The sequence below is a fragment of the Doryrhamphus excisus genome, linkage group LG5 (genome assembly GCF_037039965.1).
Source record: "Doryrhamphus excisus strain RoL-2023G ecotype Guam linkage group LG5, RoL_Dexc_Guam_v1.1, whole genome shotgun sequence".
In the NCBI taxonomy this organism is placed as follows: Eukaryota; Metazoa; Chordata; class Actinopteri; order Syngnathiformes; family Syngnathidae; genus Doryrhamphus; species Doryrhamphus excisus.
In genome coordinates, this window is record NC_136361.1 from 1,111,821 (window position 1) to 1,132,186 (window position 20,366).

Below are 20,366 nucleotides of genomic sequence, written 5' to 3' on the forward strand. Positions count from 1 at the left end.
ATTTTTGTAGGAGCCCACTCCAGCCCTCCATGTGCCCTGGGAGGCCTCGCCATCACACCTCATTGTCCACTGTTGGCACACAGTGGGCTTAGCGTAGCCCCCCCGCGTACAGCCATCGCCCCTCCTATGCCTTTAAAGCAGGAGTGTCCAACTATGGGGGACACCCGGGGGGGGCATCTCAAGTACATCTGGTCCAATCTTCTCAGTCTTTACTAATAGCAGCTCAGAACCTGGGCTCCTGGACTACTGTTCCTGGGAGTGCTCTTGGATGCCCAGCATGTCTTGCGGAATTTAGAGTTCAAATTGTTGTTTTATTTTTATGTTCACTTCCTGTTTCTGATTGCCCAATTCAAGGTCAAGTGCCTTTGGCCAGCTTTTGTGGGACTCGGGTAGGGTAGGGGGGCACCATAACTATCAGGCTGATATGATTTGTTTTTTCTCCTGCCTGTGGTGTTGAGGCCTGTCTTGACTTTGCCTGAGTTCGCTGGTAAACAAACGAAGGTCACTTGAAGGTCATCCACACGGAAACCTTTTGAGGTCCAACAGCAAAGTGTTTCGTGGTTTCGGGAACGGCCAACTGAAGACGACAGAATTACGCACATGTTCTTTCTTCTTCTATGGTTGGTGTGTCGTGTGCTTCCGCTTGCTGCAGCACGCGTACGTGTGCTTGTGTATCATTGTCCCTATATGTATCGGTATATCGGTATCACATCGGCCTCAATACAGAAGGCTATGTTCTTGGTTTGTATGTTCATCTGTCATATTTAATATTGTCCCAAATTGCCCAGCAACCTTTGATGTCGAGGAGGCTGCGAGTTTGAGACCTTTGCTCGAAAGCTTGAATGTAAAGAAGCTTCTTGACGAGCGTGTCTTTGGATCTCGAGGCTTTGTGGCATAAAAACTTTTGACAGCGCTCTTCTATTCTCCTCATTTCCACATCCAAGTTTCTAAAGTTAAAGATGGAAGATACCACGTGAACGTTTGCATCCCAGCGGATTAAATAGCAACTTTTGTGTTCAGAAGAAAACGGAGTGGTAAGAAATGCCAGAGGTAAAAATAAGAACGCAAAGGATCTGTGATGTGGAAGATTTTAGCAAAGATTTCCACGGCGGTTTCAGATCCTGTGGCTGATGAAGGCTTTGTCTCGTCAGTCAAGTCTCAGGCTTCCACGTCTCGCATGGCCCGTACATTAGCAAGTTTAGCATGCCAGCGCTATGCCGTGGTATCTCCACTTCAAAAGGAGACCCGGTGAGGTTAATCCTTTGTAACGCTTGTCTCGGTGCTTTTGTTTCCGTCACTTTTTATCCCGGCGCTCCTCTCACATGCCGGTCTTGTCTTCATCTCCCGCTTGTGCTGATGGTTTGCATGCGGGGCTTTTGGACGGCCTGATGAATGTGGATCTCACATCCACTTAATGGACTTCCTGATTGGGAGTGCATTAACAGCGGGAGCGAGACGGAGGTTAGATAAACCTGGTGTGGAAGATTGGCTTATAGTTTGTAAAAATGCCATGGAAGGAAATTAGGATGTCTTCAAACTGGGGATGCTCCGATCGACCGGCCAACGACCAGTATGGGTGGACAAGCACTTTGTAAAAGGAATGGTTAATCACCCTGATCAGCACATACCACTTCAGATCACCACCATGACATAGAGTAAATCTTCTAAGGTTCTGGGATTGGTGGACTTTTATTTTGTTAGCAATAAAATGGAAATGAAGCTAAAGGGGCGGGCTTTGGCTTCCAGTCTTGGTCTCGAGCTTTACTTCCTGAAGGGAGACATCCTGCAGTAAATCGCCGATGATCATATCAATGGATAGACCCGTGTTTGCATTCCAAGCTGCTAAAAAGCCCTGGGCGGCTGGATGCTTGATGCTTTGGTTATTTCCAGGCTGTTGCATGCATGTGTCCACGTCGGCATGCAGGGCGGCGCCAGGCCCGGGAAGCCCTTTATGTTATTATTCATGTCCTCTCTAGTGGATAGCACGCCATCATTACTTTCCAATCCTATCACTTGTGTTTGGATGTTGGAAGCATCGCCCTGGGCTGTGTTAGCATGCTAGATGGCAGCGGTGTCTCCGTGGTCCGGCCCGTGAGGCTCCCTTCAACGTTCCTAATGAGGTGTCATTTCTCTTCCGCATGACTGACTGACTGCCCCCCCCCCCACATCAAAGCCACATTCCCATTATTTCATGGCCCTGTGTATACAGATGACTGTTAAACTGATAACTAGACATCACTCGAGGAGCTCAATTTCTGCGTAATACCATCTCGTGAAATCACATTACAATGCTGGTTTGACCTTATTAATATGATTTTTCACCATCATACTTGCTGCCATTTTGAATCCTATTAGAGACATTAGTGCCACATTTGCTTTCCCTTTATGGAACTGGTCTATGGATACCTCAGTCCCACGCACAGCACGATGGATGATGGATGGATGATGGATGCATGGAAGCATTCGGCTTCCTCCTGCATTCCAAGAACATGCATGTCAGTCTAAGTGGAGATGTCCTCAGTCTTTTGTGTAGATGTCCTCCATATGATCAACTCCTCATTTAGTAGATGGCCCTGGGTGTCTAGGCATGTGAGTCTGACCATCATCTCGATTTAAAATAAAAAAAAAAAAACCTTCATTCATTCTCCAGGGTGTAACAGGATAAAGGCGTATAGAATATTCCCTAAAATGCTAAATATTCCCAGATGGTGAGTTAACATACATGGATACTTTTTCCAACCAGAGACGATCGGGTCAAAAAGCGGACTCAAATGATGGAGGTGAAGTATCTTTTTGTATATTTAAAACGACCAATTGATGCACATTGTGTGTTTGTTTTTCCAATATTGTGTGTGTGTGTGTGTGTCAAGTCCATAGCAGTATAATTGTACATAAGTATAAGGCCAAATTGTTTTCGCCAAGCGTTATGCAAATGCACCACACGGCTGGAATAAAGGAGCGTAAAGAGGATGAGCTGGTGGAGGCTGCAATATTGAAAGGCCTGGCCAGGGAGGGGAAGCGGGGGTGGGAGTGGGAGCGTGTGCACTGGAGTGAACTGGGGCACTGGGGGGGGGGGGGGGGGATAAAAAGGAAAGGGAGCAAGGCGATAGGAAAAGAAGCGGCACAGTCACGGCATCATGAAACCGTCCGCCTGCAGGCTGAGGCTTAACTTGCAATTTAGCCTTTTCTTCTTCTGTTGTTTCTTTGTTGGTCTGCACTCGTTTGCGTGTCACTTTGCATTTTTCAGACGCGCGTGAATCCTTTTTTGTGTGTGAGGCATGTTTCCTGGTGTGCAGATGAGAAGACATGTTAATGGGATCTGGCATCAGTCTCACCAATTCTCAGACGCGGAGGCGCACGCAGACGCCCCCCCCCCTCTCTGATAAGTACCATGCCTGACGTCGAGCCATCAGCCGAAATTGGAGCTCGGTGTGACAGCCGCGCATCCCCATCTTCCCTTACCTCCTCAGCCTCCATCACAGGGGGGGCCCTTGTGTGCTGGCCCCTCCCCACAGATGAATTCCCACTCAGGGCTGCGCCAAAAGGTGCTGGAGAGAAGGCCTTCCGTCTTTGTTTATTATTCCCGTGCAGCATGGAAGCGCACGGGGAGCACTTGAGTGTGTTAGCAGGCTCTGGTGAGTGCTTGATGGTGAGAATACAGATGCCATGCCACAAAGGCACAAAGGCACAAAGGCACGGCCGCCTTAGACGTGTAGCATGGGCCTAAGTGGTTAGCGTGTTCCTGCACCATTCTATGTCTTCAACGCGCACGAATCCTTCTGCTCGTATGAGTGGGGACAGCAGATGTCTGCTAAGCCAGTTTGATCATGAGCACACCGACGTGACACATTAGCCTGGCTGTTTATACACGCACACGGCCGCCATGCACCCGTCGTGCGCCCGCACGGTGGGTAAAGATACATTCCCCCCCCCCCGTGCGCCTCTGTTTGCCTATATGCCATCCCCAACGCACATCCACATATGCCGGGTGCGTGGTGGCACCGTCACTTTGAAACCAGCAATTAGACACCTCCACATGAGGGCTGTGGCATCTGCTCAGTATAATCCGGGCCAAAAGGATAATTGTTCCTCTTTGGGAACACCTCAGTCATCATCATGTGTCCCGTGGAAAAACCAGCACAGGACTTGGAATACAGACATGGAATACCAGCCGGTTTAATGTGGGAAAATAGGACTGGAAGAAGATAATTGCAGGTAAACATACATCGTGCATCGTGAGGGCCATGCAGACGCCAACATGATGGCCCCCCGCCTGCCCAAGTCCACCCTGACACTGGACCTCCTTTTAAAGGTCCCTTCATCAGCTCTGCTTCAATATGTTTTATATTGTTTGGGATCCTGTTCTACATTGGGACTGTACATTTGGAAAAGTGACATTTCTAGTTCATACCCCCCCACCCCCACCCCCCCATGACGAGCTCGCCCTCGCAGTGATGCCACGGGGGGGGGGCTGTCGCTCAGGCAAACAAACATAGCGGTGTACGAGGCAGAGGATGTTGACAGTTTACAAAACAGCATCAGTACCATTTTTTTGATTGATTGATAGCCCCTACACTTGAGGACCAAAGTGCGTGTATAAAGCATTATTATTATTATTATTATTATTATTATTATTATTATTACCTACATTTGAGGACCAAAGTGCATGCTATTATTATTATTATTATTATTACCTACATTTGAGGACCAAAGTGCATGTATAAAGCATTATTATTATTATTATTATTATTATTATTATTATTATTATTATTATTATTACCTACATTCGAGGGCCGAAGTGCATGTATAAAGCATTATTATTATTATTATTATTATTATTATTATTACCTACATTTGAGGGCCGAAGTGCATGTATAAAGCATTATTATTATTATTATTATTATTATTATTATTATTATTATTATTATTATTACCTACATTTGAGGGCTGAAGTGCATGTATAAAGCATTATTATTATTATTATTATTATTATTATTACCTACATTTGAGGGCCGAAGTGCATGTATAAAGCATTATTATTATTATTATTATTACCTACATTTGAGGACCAAAGTGCGTGTATAAAGCGTTATTATTATTATTATTATTATTATTATTATTATTATTATTATTATTACCTACATTTGAGGACCAAAGTGCGTGTATAAAGCATTATTATTATTATTATTATTATTATTATTACCTACATTTGAGGACCAAAGTGCGTGTATAAAGCGTTATTATTATTATTATTATTATTATTATTATTATTACCTACATTTGAGGACCAAAGTGCGTGTATAAAGCGTTATTATTATTATTATTATTATTATTATTATTATTATTATTATTATTATTACCTACATTTGAGGGCCGAAGTGCGTGTATAAAGCGTTATTATTATTATTATTATTATTATTATTATTATTATTATTACCTACATTTGAGGACCGAAGTGCGTGTATAAAGTGTTATTATTATTATTATTATTATTATTACCTACATTTGAGGACCAAAGTGCGTGTATAAAGCGTTATTATGATGATGATTATGATTATTATTAGTGATTATTGTTATGATGATGATGATGATTATTGCTTTGACTTTCATTTTCGTATGGGCCAAGTGTCCTGGTTTGTGGTCATCAACTACGGTCACCACGGTCATGAATAAAGGTTTTGAAGGAAAAGGAAGTGGTATTCCGGTAACGCCTGGGCCATTTCTAACCAAAGCGTCCTTCTGTAGCAGGATGAGACAGCCAAGCTCGGCCGTCACTTTCAGTCCTGGGGGGTAACCCGCTTAGAAGTCAGAGGAGACCAGAGCGATAGCATTAAGGTTGGGGGGGGGGGGCTCTCTTTGACTTTATCCACCACAAAGGAATGAGAGATGACTGTTGGACGTGGGGGGGCTCGGCTCCCCGCTTGCTCTTCAAATGCTTTTGTCCATTTGATGCAAATGGGAGGGGGCAGCAATGGGCCTCCGTCAGACATCCCCGGAGTGATTAGCTTTGGAATGATGGTGCGTCTGCGATGCGGACCTTGAAGCGGAGGAGAGTCTGGCGTGGGTGTCGGGAGAGGCGGAGCTTGCAAAGAGACCAGTTAATTGAATCTCAGATCTTGTCGAGCTGAAATGAGATCCAGAGATGTCTCTCACGCCGACTCGGGCGCAGAGCTGATGTTTGTGGCTCTTCTGTCTCCGACATCATAAAGTCCGTTATTAAAGAGCTCAAATGAAGTGAATGGCGGTGCCCCGTTCCGACTGGCGGGCCAATGACTACTAATGATACAACCCCCGTGGGATCACAGCAGACCCGCCAATGAAACCTCTTCCAAAACTAGATCTGTGACCGCCTTGGTAGCTCAGCCTGTAGAAGTCTCATTCCAGCTCCTTTGTGGCTGTGCCACGACATCAGAAGCGGGAATATTGGCCGGGCGCCTTTCATTTATTGAATCTGCAAAGCAGAAAAACAGCACATTAAAGCCGGCGCATATAAAAGCGGTTAAAGACTACTTGGATAATTTGATATCAACACCAGAGAAATGATCTGAGTACAGTACAATACCATCCAGTATTACTCTTGTCACTTGGTCAAATGTGGTATTTAATGGTGGACTCCCATCAATGACTTAAACGTGTTATGAATACAGTCGTGCCTCGCAGCATCACGGTTGGAATAACACTCCCTCGCTATATTGCGTTTTTTCAAAAAATAATGAAAGATAAGTTATGTATGTTGTGGTCATCGAATCAGTAATGTGATGAGACATGGCGTGGCGGAGGCGGGCACACCGTGATTGAGATTGAATGATGCATTTTTGGCGTCTTTGTCCTTCTTCCCCACTGCGTTTGAAACACTTTATAAAAAGTAGAAGTAGTACATTGGAGAGGCTAACTAGCTAGCAGGCCGTCTTTTGGCCCTGCAGTGACTACGCAAGCTGCACAATGTGATGTAAACAAAGAATAATAAGAGTGTAAAAGCGACTATAGGGTTGTTATTTCACGTCTACAGGACTCAAAGGTTAAAACCCATCTTCTATGCTCTACACAAATATTCAGTTCATTAATGTTGAATTTTGTATTATGGAAATTCACTTATGACAGCTGGGTCTTGAGACAGTTAACGGATGAGAGATGACCTTGCTAACGAGGGAGATATCCCCCAAACGACGGGCCCCATTCCGCTGTCTCGTAACGACTATCGTTTTGCACCACAAAGAAGAGAAACCATTCTTTTTGTAGAGGATAAATTATTTGGATTTACGGTCCCCAGAGACTGGAGCTGTCCTATCTGGTCTTTGAGCTGATGAAGCCTGCTTGGGTGAGAGGCAAGAAGACTTGAGGCGTAACAGTCCAGGTGCCATGGATGGAGAACACGATGAGAACACCTGAGAACTGCATGTATGCTACATCTGGCTGAAATGCTCCATAAATACCCTCGAGAAGAGAGAATAGAAAACAAGGGAACGTATTTGGTGTGACCTCCATGGCAGGAACCCCTAAGCCTCTTTCAAAGCCAAGTGAATGTTCATGCAAGCAATCTGTTGCTTTTACTTCAGAAAGTGACTTTCCTTGAAACTCCCCTTTTTATTTGTAGCGCAAAACATGCACGATTGTAAAGGCAGATAAATGCACGCAAGAATCGATCTATGTGCTCCGACTCACCTCCTACTGTAGGACTCATTGCTAGTCCGCTCAGCGTCCATAGGGCTTAGCATGTAATGAAATGGGGGCTTCGGCTGAAGTGACCTTTCCCATCAGTGGGTTCCCACCTGCAGATGTGTGCGCACATCTTAACATGTAAGCGAGAAGATGGCTGACGGCGGGAGGCGATAACGGTGCAGGCAAGGGGAGAGTAAGCTGTGAAATTGCTTTTGAATGACTCTGCTAATATCAATCGATGTTGGATGAGGCTTCTGATTTCCATCACAGGCGCCCAATTAGAGGCGGTGTAGCGCTCCTCGTGTTCCTTTGGTGTCTCGACATGTGTTGCGCATGTAAAGTGGTGTTTTTTTTTGGGGGGGGGGGGGGTGCTCATTTTCCACCTTTCTTACTAGAAATCGTTTCCACTTCATTCTTCCATCATGCCAGTCGACTCCAAAGGTCTGCTATTTTCTAAAATGGATGTTCAAGTTCTTAGTTGGAGCTTGGATAATATCCTTGGTGTCTGGGCATGTGGGTCCGCCCTTTGTATATAGGGTATCTATTGATGGGGTACCTATTGATCATTACAATCGACGCTGCAGAGGTGTGTCCAAGGTTATTACTCAAACCCTGCTTGGGATGTGCAGTCACTATCCCTAAGATTCCTTCTGTCTTTTATCCTCACTTTACTCACAATTACCGTCACTCCCACCCATGCCCCCCAACCCCCCCGTATCCACACCCATACCCCTCCCATCTGCCCTGGAGATTCATGGTAGCATTGACAGAAAGACCTCGCTCGTCTCCCTCTGGATGCTTGGGGGATGTATATCACGGATCAGTGCTTTCGCTGTCTTCTCTCTGACACACTCCAATGCAGCATTTAGACGCGCACAAGTGTGTGTGTGTGTGTGTGTGTGTGTGTGTGTGTGTGTGTGTGTATTCCAAAGGCAGTCGACAAGACACAAATTTTTTTTTTTTCCAAAAGCATCTTCGAAATGTGACATTTTAGTATTGATAAGCACATCTGGCTGCAAGTAAAATATACACCAAGGAAAGAGAAAGCCGTGTGTTTACATCTCATGTGTGGATTGGGGATGATGGCCAAAATAAAAAAAAGTGCCCTTTTCCTGTGACAGGCAGCAACTGGTAGCAACTGGTAGCATTAGACCAGTTACCTAACGTCGTTATTTTCCTCCACCTCGGATACATTTGACTGTGAGGGATTTCATTCCGGTAGGAATACGTCACCAACATCGGTTCTTTCTGCCGTAGCAGTAACGCTACTACAATGCACACGGAGTCCGCTCCCCTTTTCCAGCCACCGTCTCGCCAACCCTCGTTCCAAAGAGCTGAACATCCAGTACTTTGGTTGCTACGTTTGCTGAATCCCGACTTCCTGCGCTCGAGACGAGCGGCAGCAGCCGGGCTGAGGATAAGGAGAGTGTCAGTGATCAAAACGGACCATTAGGAATGCAGTGTGCCGTGCGGAATCTGGGTCACAGACTGAAGCGTCGACTGCAGCGCCTCAACTAAGGAGGCGTAGCTCCGACCCCTCCCCCAACTAGCTCATCCCTGGTTTAGCATCTTTGTGCGTGAGGTTTGTTAGGCATTAATGAAATATCTCCAGTGCGGTATCTTTATGGAATTTCAGATGTTCTACCGTGCATATTTGCATACAGCGTGTATGGGTTATCAATGTGCTAATTCATAATGCGTGTCCACAATCTGAACGCCAACGAGACCTTCCCTCTCAGCTGAAGTGTTTCTGCATGAATCCGTCGTCCATCACTGCGCTGGCTCACTTTAACAAACGGATGTATGAATACATTTGGACTGTTTATTTGTGTTGTAATGAGAGGCTTTAATCAGGGGGTGTCATGGATTTGAAATGTCCCTCATAGCCGACACACAAAAAAAGCACCCAAAGAGAGACACGCGCGTCTGTGCACACACAGCGATGATTCATGACAAACATTAAAAGCAATTACGTTGAAGTCGGCCTCATATTTTGTATTGTTTACATCACAGAAAGACGAGTCGTTCATCGGCGACAAAGACAACACAAGCCACAGTGTGTGTGATTTTGTTGCATAAAGAGCAGAGGTGATGTTTTTATTCATGGAATGCATGTTAAATGCCTTGAAATAATAAATCTCATGGGGTCCCAACACCCCCAAAATACATTTCACCAATAAACACGGTTTCGTGCAAATCTAAGACTGAGACTAAGATTGATGCTGCAATAAGCAGTGGAAGTGTAAACAATGTCATGTTTTTGGTTGCCTTTAGACCCGACCAAACCGTCATAAAACAATCATGTCAACCAACATGACCCATGTTCAAGTAACACATATCAGTTTACACTCCAAAGTACGAATAATTATTTATTATTTATTATTTATTATTTATTATTTATTATTTATTATTTATTATTTATTATTTATTATTTATTATTTATTATTTATTATTTATTATTTATTATTTATTATTTATTATTTATTATTTGTTGTCTTTTATCTTGTATTTTATATTGGTGTTTTTATCTCCTGTACAGCGACCTTGGGTGTCCTGAAAGGCGCTTTTAAATAAAATGTATTATTATTATTATTATTTGGAAAGCTGTGTAAGAAGAAAATATGAAACCCTTGACTAATAAATCAGATAAATAAATGATAAATTTAATAAACTAATAAATGATAAACTGGGCTTGTTCAACACGTCTCCCGTCACTGATTTAGCTGTAGGTACGCTAGCTGGGTGTGACGCTAAGTGATTGTTCCTGAGGTGTGATACTATATTAGAAGTACAGTCGTCCCTCACAATATCACGCTTCAGTTATCTGTCCCATGCTCTACTGAATGTTTGCTGGTGGATGATGGTGTATTATTAGTCATTGGAGTACTGTGATATGTAGTACTGTGATATGTAGTCACTAGGCGGCAGTAATGATAAAACATCGAGACTTAGTCAGCCATAGCATGTCCCTAATATGCAACCTCTCAGTACTGCAACATTTGGAGACTGCAATATCTGGATAGAAAACATGGCGTGTATTTGCCTCCATACGTTTCCATACAACAATCTCCAAAGCAGCTGGAAGGCGTGAGAGAGAAAGGCTTTAAATACCATAATGGGAGTGGTAATGGCATCCTACACGTGTCAAGTGTTGTTTGTATTCATGACCGTAGCACACAAACAGACCACATGGAGCGCCGCTGAAATGGAGCACGTTCCAGTCGTCTCAAACGTTCTCCGCTGGCTGATGTTCAAGACATTTCTCAACAAAATCCGCCATTTTGCCCGCAGCTCCGCACGCACGGCCTGGTCATGAATAAATGCATGTCATGTCCATGATGCAGTACATGCTGGTTTGCACTCGGCATGAAGCATCTGGAATCCCATTCCCCCTCCTTCATGTATGCCGCCCTACTGTGTCCTACCATTACAGAATGCTATTTAGCTAGCTCTCCTCCAAACAGCAGCCATAGTCCTGCAGCTCCTACCAGAGTTGGCTTCTGTCGTCATCGCTTTAGCATCGCTGTTTCATGGTTGCATACGGCCTATGATTAGTATGGAAGATGTAAAAGCATGTAATGGGCCACACCCATTCCACCTGCCGAGGCCGCTATGAACAATCCGATGCTTTTCTGCTTTTCTATCCATTGCTGTGAGCATGTAGTAACGTAGCATGTACATCCATGATAACGTAGTATTGTATGGAGTATTGTGGGAACTCCCAGGCTGCATAGGAAGGAAGGCATTGCGATGACATGTAGTATTCCACACTGGTCAGTAGGTGTCAGTAATGTAGCATTGATGCCACCACAGGAAGTACTGGACAGACCAGGAAGTAAAAAAAGGAACAACGAGGAAGTTTTCCAATGCCAACATTGCAAGTTTATATTATCTATGATCGACTATATTGGGTAATAGGTCACAATGGGATGTTATTTTATGTCTGGAGGGCTTTAATAATGTTAAAACCCAAATTAGAAGGTCCTAAACAGGGTTTTTAAGCTAAATATTGGCGATACGCAAGGAATGATTATATAATATTTCTCTTATTAGCACACAAATAGACAACAAACCAGCAGCTGTTGTGACGTAAATCTGCTTCCTTTAGTCCCTTAGCCCCCGTCATGTACGGTCGCTAATGTAGTACGCAAACAGATCTCAGGGCAGTTTTACCGCAAAGCTCAAACTCCAACTGCAAAAATAAACATAATAAATGAATACTTGTGTGGCAGCTACAATAATAAAGTGGGTGGGAACCAGCAGTTGAAGAATTGAGTGAAGTTTTTCACCCTTGACTGCAGCGAATGCCTGAAATGCAAGTGGAAGCTGCGGCCCGGAAGATCGGGATTATCTTTCAGGTTGGCCAAGCAGAAACCAAAGTGATGCTTCCCTGGCTGCCCTTCAAATGATCTTCAGTACTGATAGAGGGACCCCCCCACATTCCCATGTCAACTCGGGATAGGATGAGATATTCAGTCGCTAATGTGATGAAAGCTGCTGGGGAGTGGATGGAGCTTCAAGGTGTCCAGATGAACGAAGTCAGGCGTGCAGCATGAATGGCTGACCAAGCCTTTTGCTTTGCTTCTCGTCGTCGTCGGACTGTCAGCGGTCCTGACAACAACCCCAATATTCCTTTGGCAGCCCCGTCATTGACGGAGTCAAGCGGCATGTCCTGGATCTGCACACCTGTAGGATCTGGTGGCGAGGCAGCATCAAACCTCAAACTGTCAAACGAACGTTTCTTCATTCCGTGTCATGTCAAGCAAATTCATGTGCCAAGAGGCGGGCCTTTGGTGATTGACTTTGACCTCAGGCTTCGTGAGCGATGCATGACATCTTTTGTCAAATACTGATATCTTTTTTTCCAAATACCGATATGGTACCGATAACGATCTACTTTGAGTAGTTTGTGTACACTTGGAGGACTGGAACAATGCAGTATTTGACCAACAGTACCCGTTGGTTTGTCCTTTGATCGATTGTTTGGTTTTGGTTTATTTTCTCATATTTCATCAGCTCTAATTATCATGCACTCCTAAGTCGTATTATTAATATTAATAAATATTAATAAAAAAGGGTTGGTCGAAAATGAAATTATCAAACTCTAGGGGTGCTATTTCATGTCTGGAGGGCTCTAATGTTAAACTGTATTTAGAACGTCTTCCTACAAAGGTATGTGATTGAAATCATCAGCGCCCCCCCCCCCCCCCATGGAAATGTACTAAACACGGTTGGGTGTGGAACTGTTTGAGCGGCAAGAGCACAGGAGAAGACATGAACTCGAAGATGCCATCAAAAAGTCAGCTTCTGTCAATGTTTTGCTGAGATGAAACCTTTTTATTCTCAAACAGGCTCGGAGGTTCGGGATTTGCGTGAAGACTTTCCTCCAGTTTGGCAAACTCTTACTAAGACTCATTCCTCCCCCGTCGTGTTCCTCGCTTGAAGTATCATTGGCCTTTAAATCAGCGGCAATGATGCATGAGGCATCTAGCATCACTTGGAACCCCCCCTCCCTGTGATGAATGGAGTGGAGGAACCCCTGACTGCCTCCCCAGCGAGTCGCCAGGAATAAAGCTCATGTGTGACTATATTTGAAGGATATTTATTTCACGGGCGGCTGTCAGTGGATGTATGTGAGCCGTGACTCTGGAATTGAACGCTGCTATGATATTCCTGGTGTTTCATCACGTCGGCGGCCATCAAAGCGTTGAATCCACTCAACGTGACTGACACGTGCAAGATTGCACGGCATCCAAATGAGGTTTGATGGCCATTCAGACGTTATCAGGGTGACTGGTGATGAATGGCGCGGGGTCTCGTCGAAGGCAGAGATATCCTCCACGCCTATCTGCATCCACTCCTCCACTATCTCATTGATCAAATGCGTGTCCCGCCTGTATCTTTCCATCCAGGTGAACCTTGCTCACTTTTTCATTGTCTTTTGAGGAAGGAAAACGGTGCCTGCGTGCATCCATCACGTTGGCTTGGCTGCTGTTTGCCTCAGTGAGATGGATGCTTAAGAACGCGTCATTAAACAGCGCCGCGCCCAGTTAGGCACGGGCAGAATAGCAGATCGGCGCACGATGAGGACGCAAATGGTCTATTTATTAGTGGATAATGAGGAGCGATGCTTTACTTGATTTCAACCAAATGTAACGTGAAGAAAAGGAGGTCTACTTGGTGGTTTTACAAGCGAATACGAATATTCATAGCTATGACGCTAAAGAGCCAGGAGCTTCCAGGCAGTTTGGGAGCCCAACACAGTCTAGGACAGGGGTGGGCAAACTTTTTGACTTGCGGGCCGCATTGATATGACAACATTTACGGGGGGGGGGGGGGGGGCAGACTATATATTTTACACGTAACAGTCCACCTGGTATTATTGTATTATTGTATTATCTGTAAAATTGTCATGCAATCTGCTATTATTTATTATTTTATATTTATATTTAAATATTTGAAAAATAATAAAATATTATAATAATTACAATAAAATTAAAAGAATAATTATTATATTATTATGTAAAATATGCAAATACAACAATAATATTGTATATAATTAATATAATAATTAGCATTAATATAATAATTATAATAATCATAATAGTTCTAACAATAATTATAATAAACTAATAATAATAATAATAATAATAATAATTATTATTATTATGTGCTTGTGTCCCTTTTTTCAGGAGCACTTTGTAAACAACAGACCATGTCAAAAAAGGAAATTGATAAAACCATCAAAAGGTTGGCTCAGGCCATGATGCCAGGTTGTATGTTGAGTTTAAATGAAATACTTTGGAAAGATTGGGCGGGCCGTATTCAAACACTGGATGTGGCCCCCGGGCCGTAGTTTGCCCACCCCTGGTCTAGGACGACCAGGTTGAAAAGACCAGGTTGACCAGGTTGAAAGACACTATTGTCATTCCAGCAAAGTATTGCTACCAATCAATACGTTATTACCAGGCCTTGTCAGCTTTATGAATGCGAAGGTGCCAACAGGCTTCGTACAACAAATGACTGAGCTCCCCCCCCCCACCCCGCCCCCCACCCCCGGGCACCGATTAACCCAAATCTTTTCATTTGTTGTTGTTTTTGGAAATGACAAGCGGATGCTATGCGGCTACATACCACATAGCTCGCTTTGACTTTTTGAGACGCAGCGAGGGAGGGGGCGGGTGGTGGTGGGGGGGCAACCAGAGACCATTTCTTTGTGTTGCTGCGCCGCCCTGGTTCTGTCTAACATGTCAATATGTTTGACAATAGCAAATCCCCGAGTGTGCCGAGGTTGATTCAGAAGATGGAAGTGGGTGTTGTTATTTTTTTAACTCGCTAAAACGGCTTGATTTCACGAGATGAAAGCTGTCACCTGCACTCGTGATAAACGATGGAATCACTCCCTCATGCGCCTTACTGGGGCTATTTGTTGATGAATTAATTAGGTAATGTGTGCACTCCGGGGAAAAGAAAGCAAACATCCACCTCTCCGGAGCGGAACCGCAAACTCTCCAGGCTGCAGAACTTTCAAAAAAAAAAAGACTCATCCCAAGCAGGCACTCCCAGAGAGGAGACATTCTCACATCCTGATGTTCCTCCAACGTAGAATACTAAACTCCATGAGGGAAACATCCTCCCAATTCATGAATACATTCACACCCTCAGGCCCAAATTCAGCTTCCCGGGAAAGTTTTCAGGCTGTCAAATAAAGCTCAGCTAAGAGGGAAGGTCAAAATAAACTCCAGCGGGCTGTGAGACCATTCTCCATTCTCCTCTTCCTGCTTCCTGAACTCCAGGACTGGTGGAGCATCCTGTTTGGTCGGTATGTAAGTGCATATGGACTACTAACAATAACATAAATGACTTGGATAAGAAGGCGTCATTCTGGCATCTACAGTTGTATGGAAAGGTTTGGTCACCCCCGACATTTCTAAATTATTGGGTGTCAATCACAGGTTGATTTGGATGTATTACACATGTATTACTTGTTACATGTAGTACAGTAAACCTCGGATATATCGGATTCAATTGTTCCCACTGGTTTAATATAATATATATAATATATATAATATAAGCGAAATCCGTTATATGCGTATACCGGAAAATGTCCGTTTTACGCATATATGGGATTTATATCCGGTATATGCGTAAATGGGATTTTATCCGTCATAAAAAGGCACTTCCTTGACTATGTTTCCAATGTACCTGGACGCGCAGGCAACGCTGCAAACGCTGCAAATGACGTTGTATAGCGGCCTGTCACCATTCGGCGAATCGGAGCGCCACGATGCGGCCATCCGATATATGCGAGGGAAATTTCATGGAAATGCATTGGAACGGGACTGGAGATTTTGTCCGAAATAGGCGAAATCCGTTATAAAAAATCCGATATATGCAATGAATTTTTATTGGAAATGCATTACAGAAAAATTGGTTCTTTTTTATCTGTCCGTTGTGAGTGAATTTCCGATATATCCGAGTCCGATATATCCGAGGTTTACTGTATTACATACTGCTGGATGGAGTACGTATCAGGGGTGAAAGGAGGTTTATTGGACGCATAGCGGATGCTTCTGTTGTCCGTTCCACGCCTTCTGCCCGTCATTCTCGGTCGACCTGAGGAATTTCCGAGCACCGACTTCCCCCAGCGAGCTGCCGTGGATTTAGCGGCGCTGGTGTGGAACCGCTGCGATACAAATGTAAAAGTTTGCAAGAGAAAGTTGCACCCCTCCTGGCGATCCTGGCGTGTGGCTTTCATGCTCGGCTGTCATGGTTGTTTATCAAGTCTCAGGAAGGTGACAGGAATGCTGGAGGCCTTTTCCTCTTTTAGCTTCATGAAATGATGCTTTAAAATGCTAAACATTTTGGGATTGCCTGGGATTGTTCACATGAAGGAGACGGAGTTATTCTTTCAACAGCACACACCCAACCTGAAGACTTTGACAGTTTGACACTTTCATTTCCTTTCCGAGCATTTTAACCCGGATTATCCCGTACGGAAGAGGAGGAGGAGGAGGAGGAGGAGGAGTGTGGTTGCTGAAAAATCCGAGAATTAAAAGCATGTGCTGTGCTCTTTGCTCAGGTTTGGGAAGAGCCGCGGTGCCGAGCAGCCGGCGGACGGCCGAGTGGAGAGGAAGGCCTCCAGCAAAGCGAAAGCCGAGGATGTGCAGGCGTCTGAGGAGGAGACCCAGAGGATGAGGCTTGAACAAGAGAGGTGAGTGCTGAGGGAGAGGACTTCAAGGTCAAAACAAGGTCGTGCAAATGACAGAGACTGGGGACAAACATACAGGGGTGGCAGGGGGGGGCTTTTTCCCCACACCAACATTCCTTCTCCTCGTGTCGTTACCATGATGGCACTCCCACGAGATTCCACCTTTAACGGTAAATTCCGTGTCCCCTCATTCCCATTCATTCCAAGAGGACATTAGGTCCGCATGGTCAGCCTCAGCTCTTATGGACCTTCCCTGTTGGATTGTGTGGAGCAGGGGGGCCAGGGGGAGCGATATTAGTGCAGGCTGAATGAAAAGACAGCTTGCCGCCTCATTGTTCTCCACCCGCTAAATGAACCCGGCGATCAAACAGCCGCTGGTAATGACGGCTAATTGAATAGAAACAATAGAGCTTGATATCGCTCCCTTTTTCCGCGACTGAAGAGACGGGACGGCCGTGGAAATGCTGCAAACCTCACATGGTCTCCCTGTGCTGAATGGAACATCTGGAGGCCCTGCTCCGAAAGCTCTGCCGCCCTTTCTCTCTGGTATTTGGCTCCGACATGCAGGGATGGCGCACCCCCCCCCCCACTCATTTCCCTGCGTGCACCCCGGGGACCGGCAGGCCCGGTTCTCCATCCAGGCTGCCCCCCTTTTGAGTCGCTCCCAAACGACTGTCATGCTAAGCAGCAAAATCAACACAGGCGCACACAGCGCTGGAGATAAGTGCAATTCCCTCCCCGAAAACGCACACACAAGGTTCGAATCCTTTCAGCGCCGTCACACATTTCTTTGTCTGGACGCACATTCTCATTCCCAGTCCGTTCTGCATGAGCTCCGGTCCCAGCTCCCTGTGCACCAGGCACACCCGATTCTTCAGTTCTTTTGTACCTGCTGGCAAATCCTATCACTCAGGCCGGCCCGGATTGTCCCTCGGTTAATGGAAAGGCCATCCTCAGGGAAATCAGGGTGGGTAATAATAAAGCCGCTGAAGCCGCGGCCGTATTCCAAATATTCGGGTTGAGCTGGGTGACGGCCCAGAAATTTCTTGTTAAATAGTTGAGCTCTAAGATTTGTTTTCATGGCGCCCTGAGGGGGCTTCCAAACTCAGCAGCTGGGTTAGTGCGGCCCGGCAACAATCTAGCACTCGCTAACTCTGGCTTTATCGGCCCAGATGAAATCAAGCTGACACGTTTGAAATGAACTTTTGTGTTCCAAACAGTAAACCAACGAATGAAGTCACTTTTCTTTCGTACTCGGAACTGTGACCTTGATCGTGTTGGTCCGCTACTCAACAAGGTTAGCTTCGGCTGATACGTCATTGAAATTCCGGTATCCAACATGTGGAGCATACCGTTTTGCAACACTTTTGCAAAACAAAAGGGTAAGAGGTAGGAGCCCAAAAAAAAAGGATGTGCTATAGGGGTGCTATATGTGTTGGGATGCTCTCCAACTCCATTGTCCTTCAGGGGGACACATGGGGGTCCATCTTTATATCGTACATCTGGTAAAAAACAGGAATTTAGTGTGATTCCTGCCATCAACGGCACTGTTTTTTTCTGTTTGAACTGGACTAAAATACAATAGAAATACTAATTAACTTACCAGTAGTGAGTACCAGTACTGAGTACCAGTACTTGCACGCATCATCCCAGCCATCGGTTGCAGAGTTTGTTTTCCTCACCTCGTCACACTGGAGCTGATGAACTCTTTGTTGTCTCATCAAGGCTGCCCTGGAACCCGGGGGTGGGGGGGTGGGGGGTTGGGGGGGTAGCCTGATCTAAATCTGTTCAGTCCAGTACCGGCAGCCATCACTCAGGTACTTTCCGCTTGTGGGCACCTCCATCCGATTGGCTCCTACTAGGTAGACTGTGGAGAAATCCAGCCTCCTGATTGGCCCTGATCGAGGTGGGAAGGTTGTCACCCCCTCCCATGCGAGGACCGTGGGGGAGAAAGAGCATGTGTGGTGATGTTGGAGCGTCTATCAGTCTCTGACTTATCTGTGCACGTTAGCCCCCCCCCCATATAGATTGTCCTGCAAAGTGGCGGCACACAGAAGACAAGTTGACAATGTTGCCTCTTCATTTGACGCCCGGACTGGACCACATTCTGTCTTTCTTTGGCGCGGCTGATTATGATGTCCATTCTCTCTTATCTGCTCGGCTCTGCTTGGTTTCTAATCAGTGGCCAGCACTCCAGCGTGCCACTCCCCCCCCCCCCCCCCCCCCCCCCCCCCGGACCACCGTAGAGAACACTGCTGCTTTTATTCCACTTCCCTCAGCACTGGCGCTCGGCTTCGCGCTTTGACTTGCTGACTCGGGACGTACTGTATAAGACCTAGCACGTCCTTTTGCAGGCTATATGCCAGGCCTTAAAAAGTCAGAAATCCCAAACTTTGAATTAAAAGTCTGAAATGTAAAGATTCTCCACCATAAAATCTGATTTTAAAAAAAATGCAGCTGCATGGAAACACAGAAATGGATTTTAAATTGTTTTCAGTCTTTAAAAAGTATTTCTTGGAGTCTTGTTGCGAGGTGCCATGTTTATATAAAGTCTTATGGTTTGCTTTCCTTTGTTCCCTGATAGTTCCTTTTTTTTTGATACAGTATTCCCTTCTTTATCCTGGGGATAGGTTTCCCAGATGTACGCAGCCATGACGATGTCACATGGACCGTCACAAGGTTTCATAGAAAGTGGTCGTCTAGTTTATGTGTGACAAACCGGCGTCAATCAAACACTTTTCTCCCTCCCGACGTTGTGCGTGGCCAAAGTAACAAAAGAAGAAAAATCGTCCGCTAATATCAGCGTTATCATTCCCGTTCTTTTCCACGGCAAGTTCAAAAGAAGCGTGAACTTCCTGATTGCGATCCCAATGCTAGTTCCACTCATACCCACAGCAGGTGAATGTGATTATACAGTACAGCTGCATGGCTAGTCATCATTAGAGGGGGGGGGGGTCAGCTGGAGCCTATCCCAGCTGCCTTGAACGTGCTTATCAAGGCGGCGAATGAACGGCCCCAAACTGGGCCAATTATGCGGCGTGATTGCGTGATAGGATTACGGGCCAAGTGTCAGCAGAAAAGATGGGCTATCACGGAGGCTGCAATCCCGCAGACAGCTGCACCGAGTCATTTAGCGCACGTTGATTGGATTCAGATACACACACCCGCCCTCCATCTGCTCTTCACAACAATAGAATATGTTTTGATGAGGGTGCAGTCAAAAGAAAAATCCATTCAAGGCGGATGAGAAAGTCAGAGAGCAACGTTTCTTCTTCTTTTTTTTTTTCCATCCACCCTGGGAACAATGCATACTGAAAAGGCAGAACTTCTAAGTGTGTAGACTTGAAAATAAAGGTCTGGGAGGGGGCCGTGCGCCATCTCCTGCCCTGACAACCTTTGTCAGAGTAGAAAAGTACTGGCAAAGTAGAAAAGTAGAAGGTGCGTAAGCTATTTTGCTTTAAACTACAGATGTATGATATATGTTTTTAAAAACAAT

At 45.2% G+C, this 20,366-nt stretch overlaps 1 protein-coding gene across 5 annotated transcripts in view; it reads left to right on the forward strand.

The window, feature by feature from the left end:
• Positions 1 to 20,366, forward strand: part of LOC131108418 (partitioning defective 3 homolog) — a 183,159-nt gene that overhangs the window by 107,499 nt on the left and 55,294 nt on the right. For all 5 annotated transcript variants that reach the window (XM_058059327.2, XM_058059332.2, XM_058059333.2 and 2 more), the window contains one exon: positions 16,742 to 16,873. In XM_058059327.2, the coding sequence (XP_057915310.2) occupies positions 16,742 to 16,873 (132 nt within the window). The remainder of the gene's footprint in view (positions 1 to 16,741; positions 16,874 to 20,366) is intronic.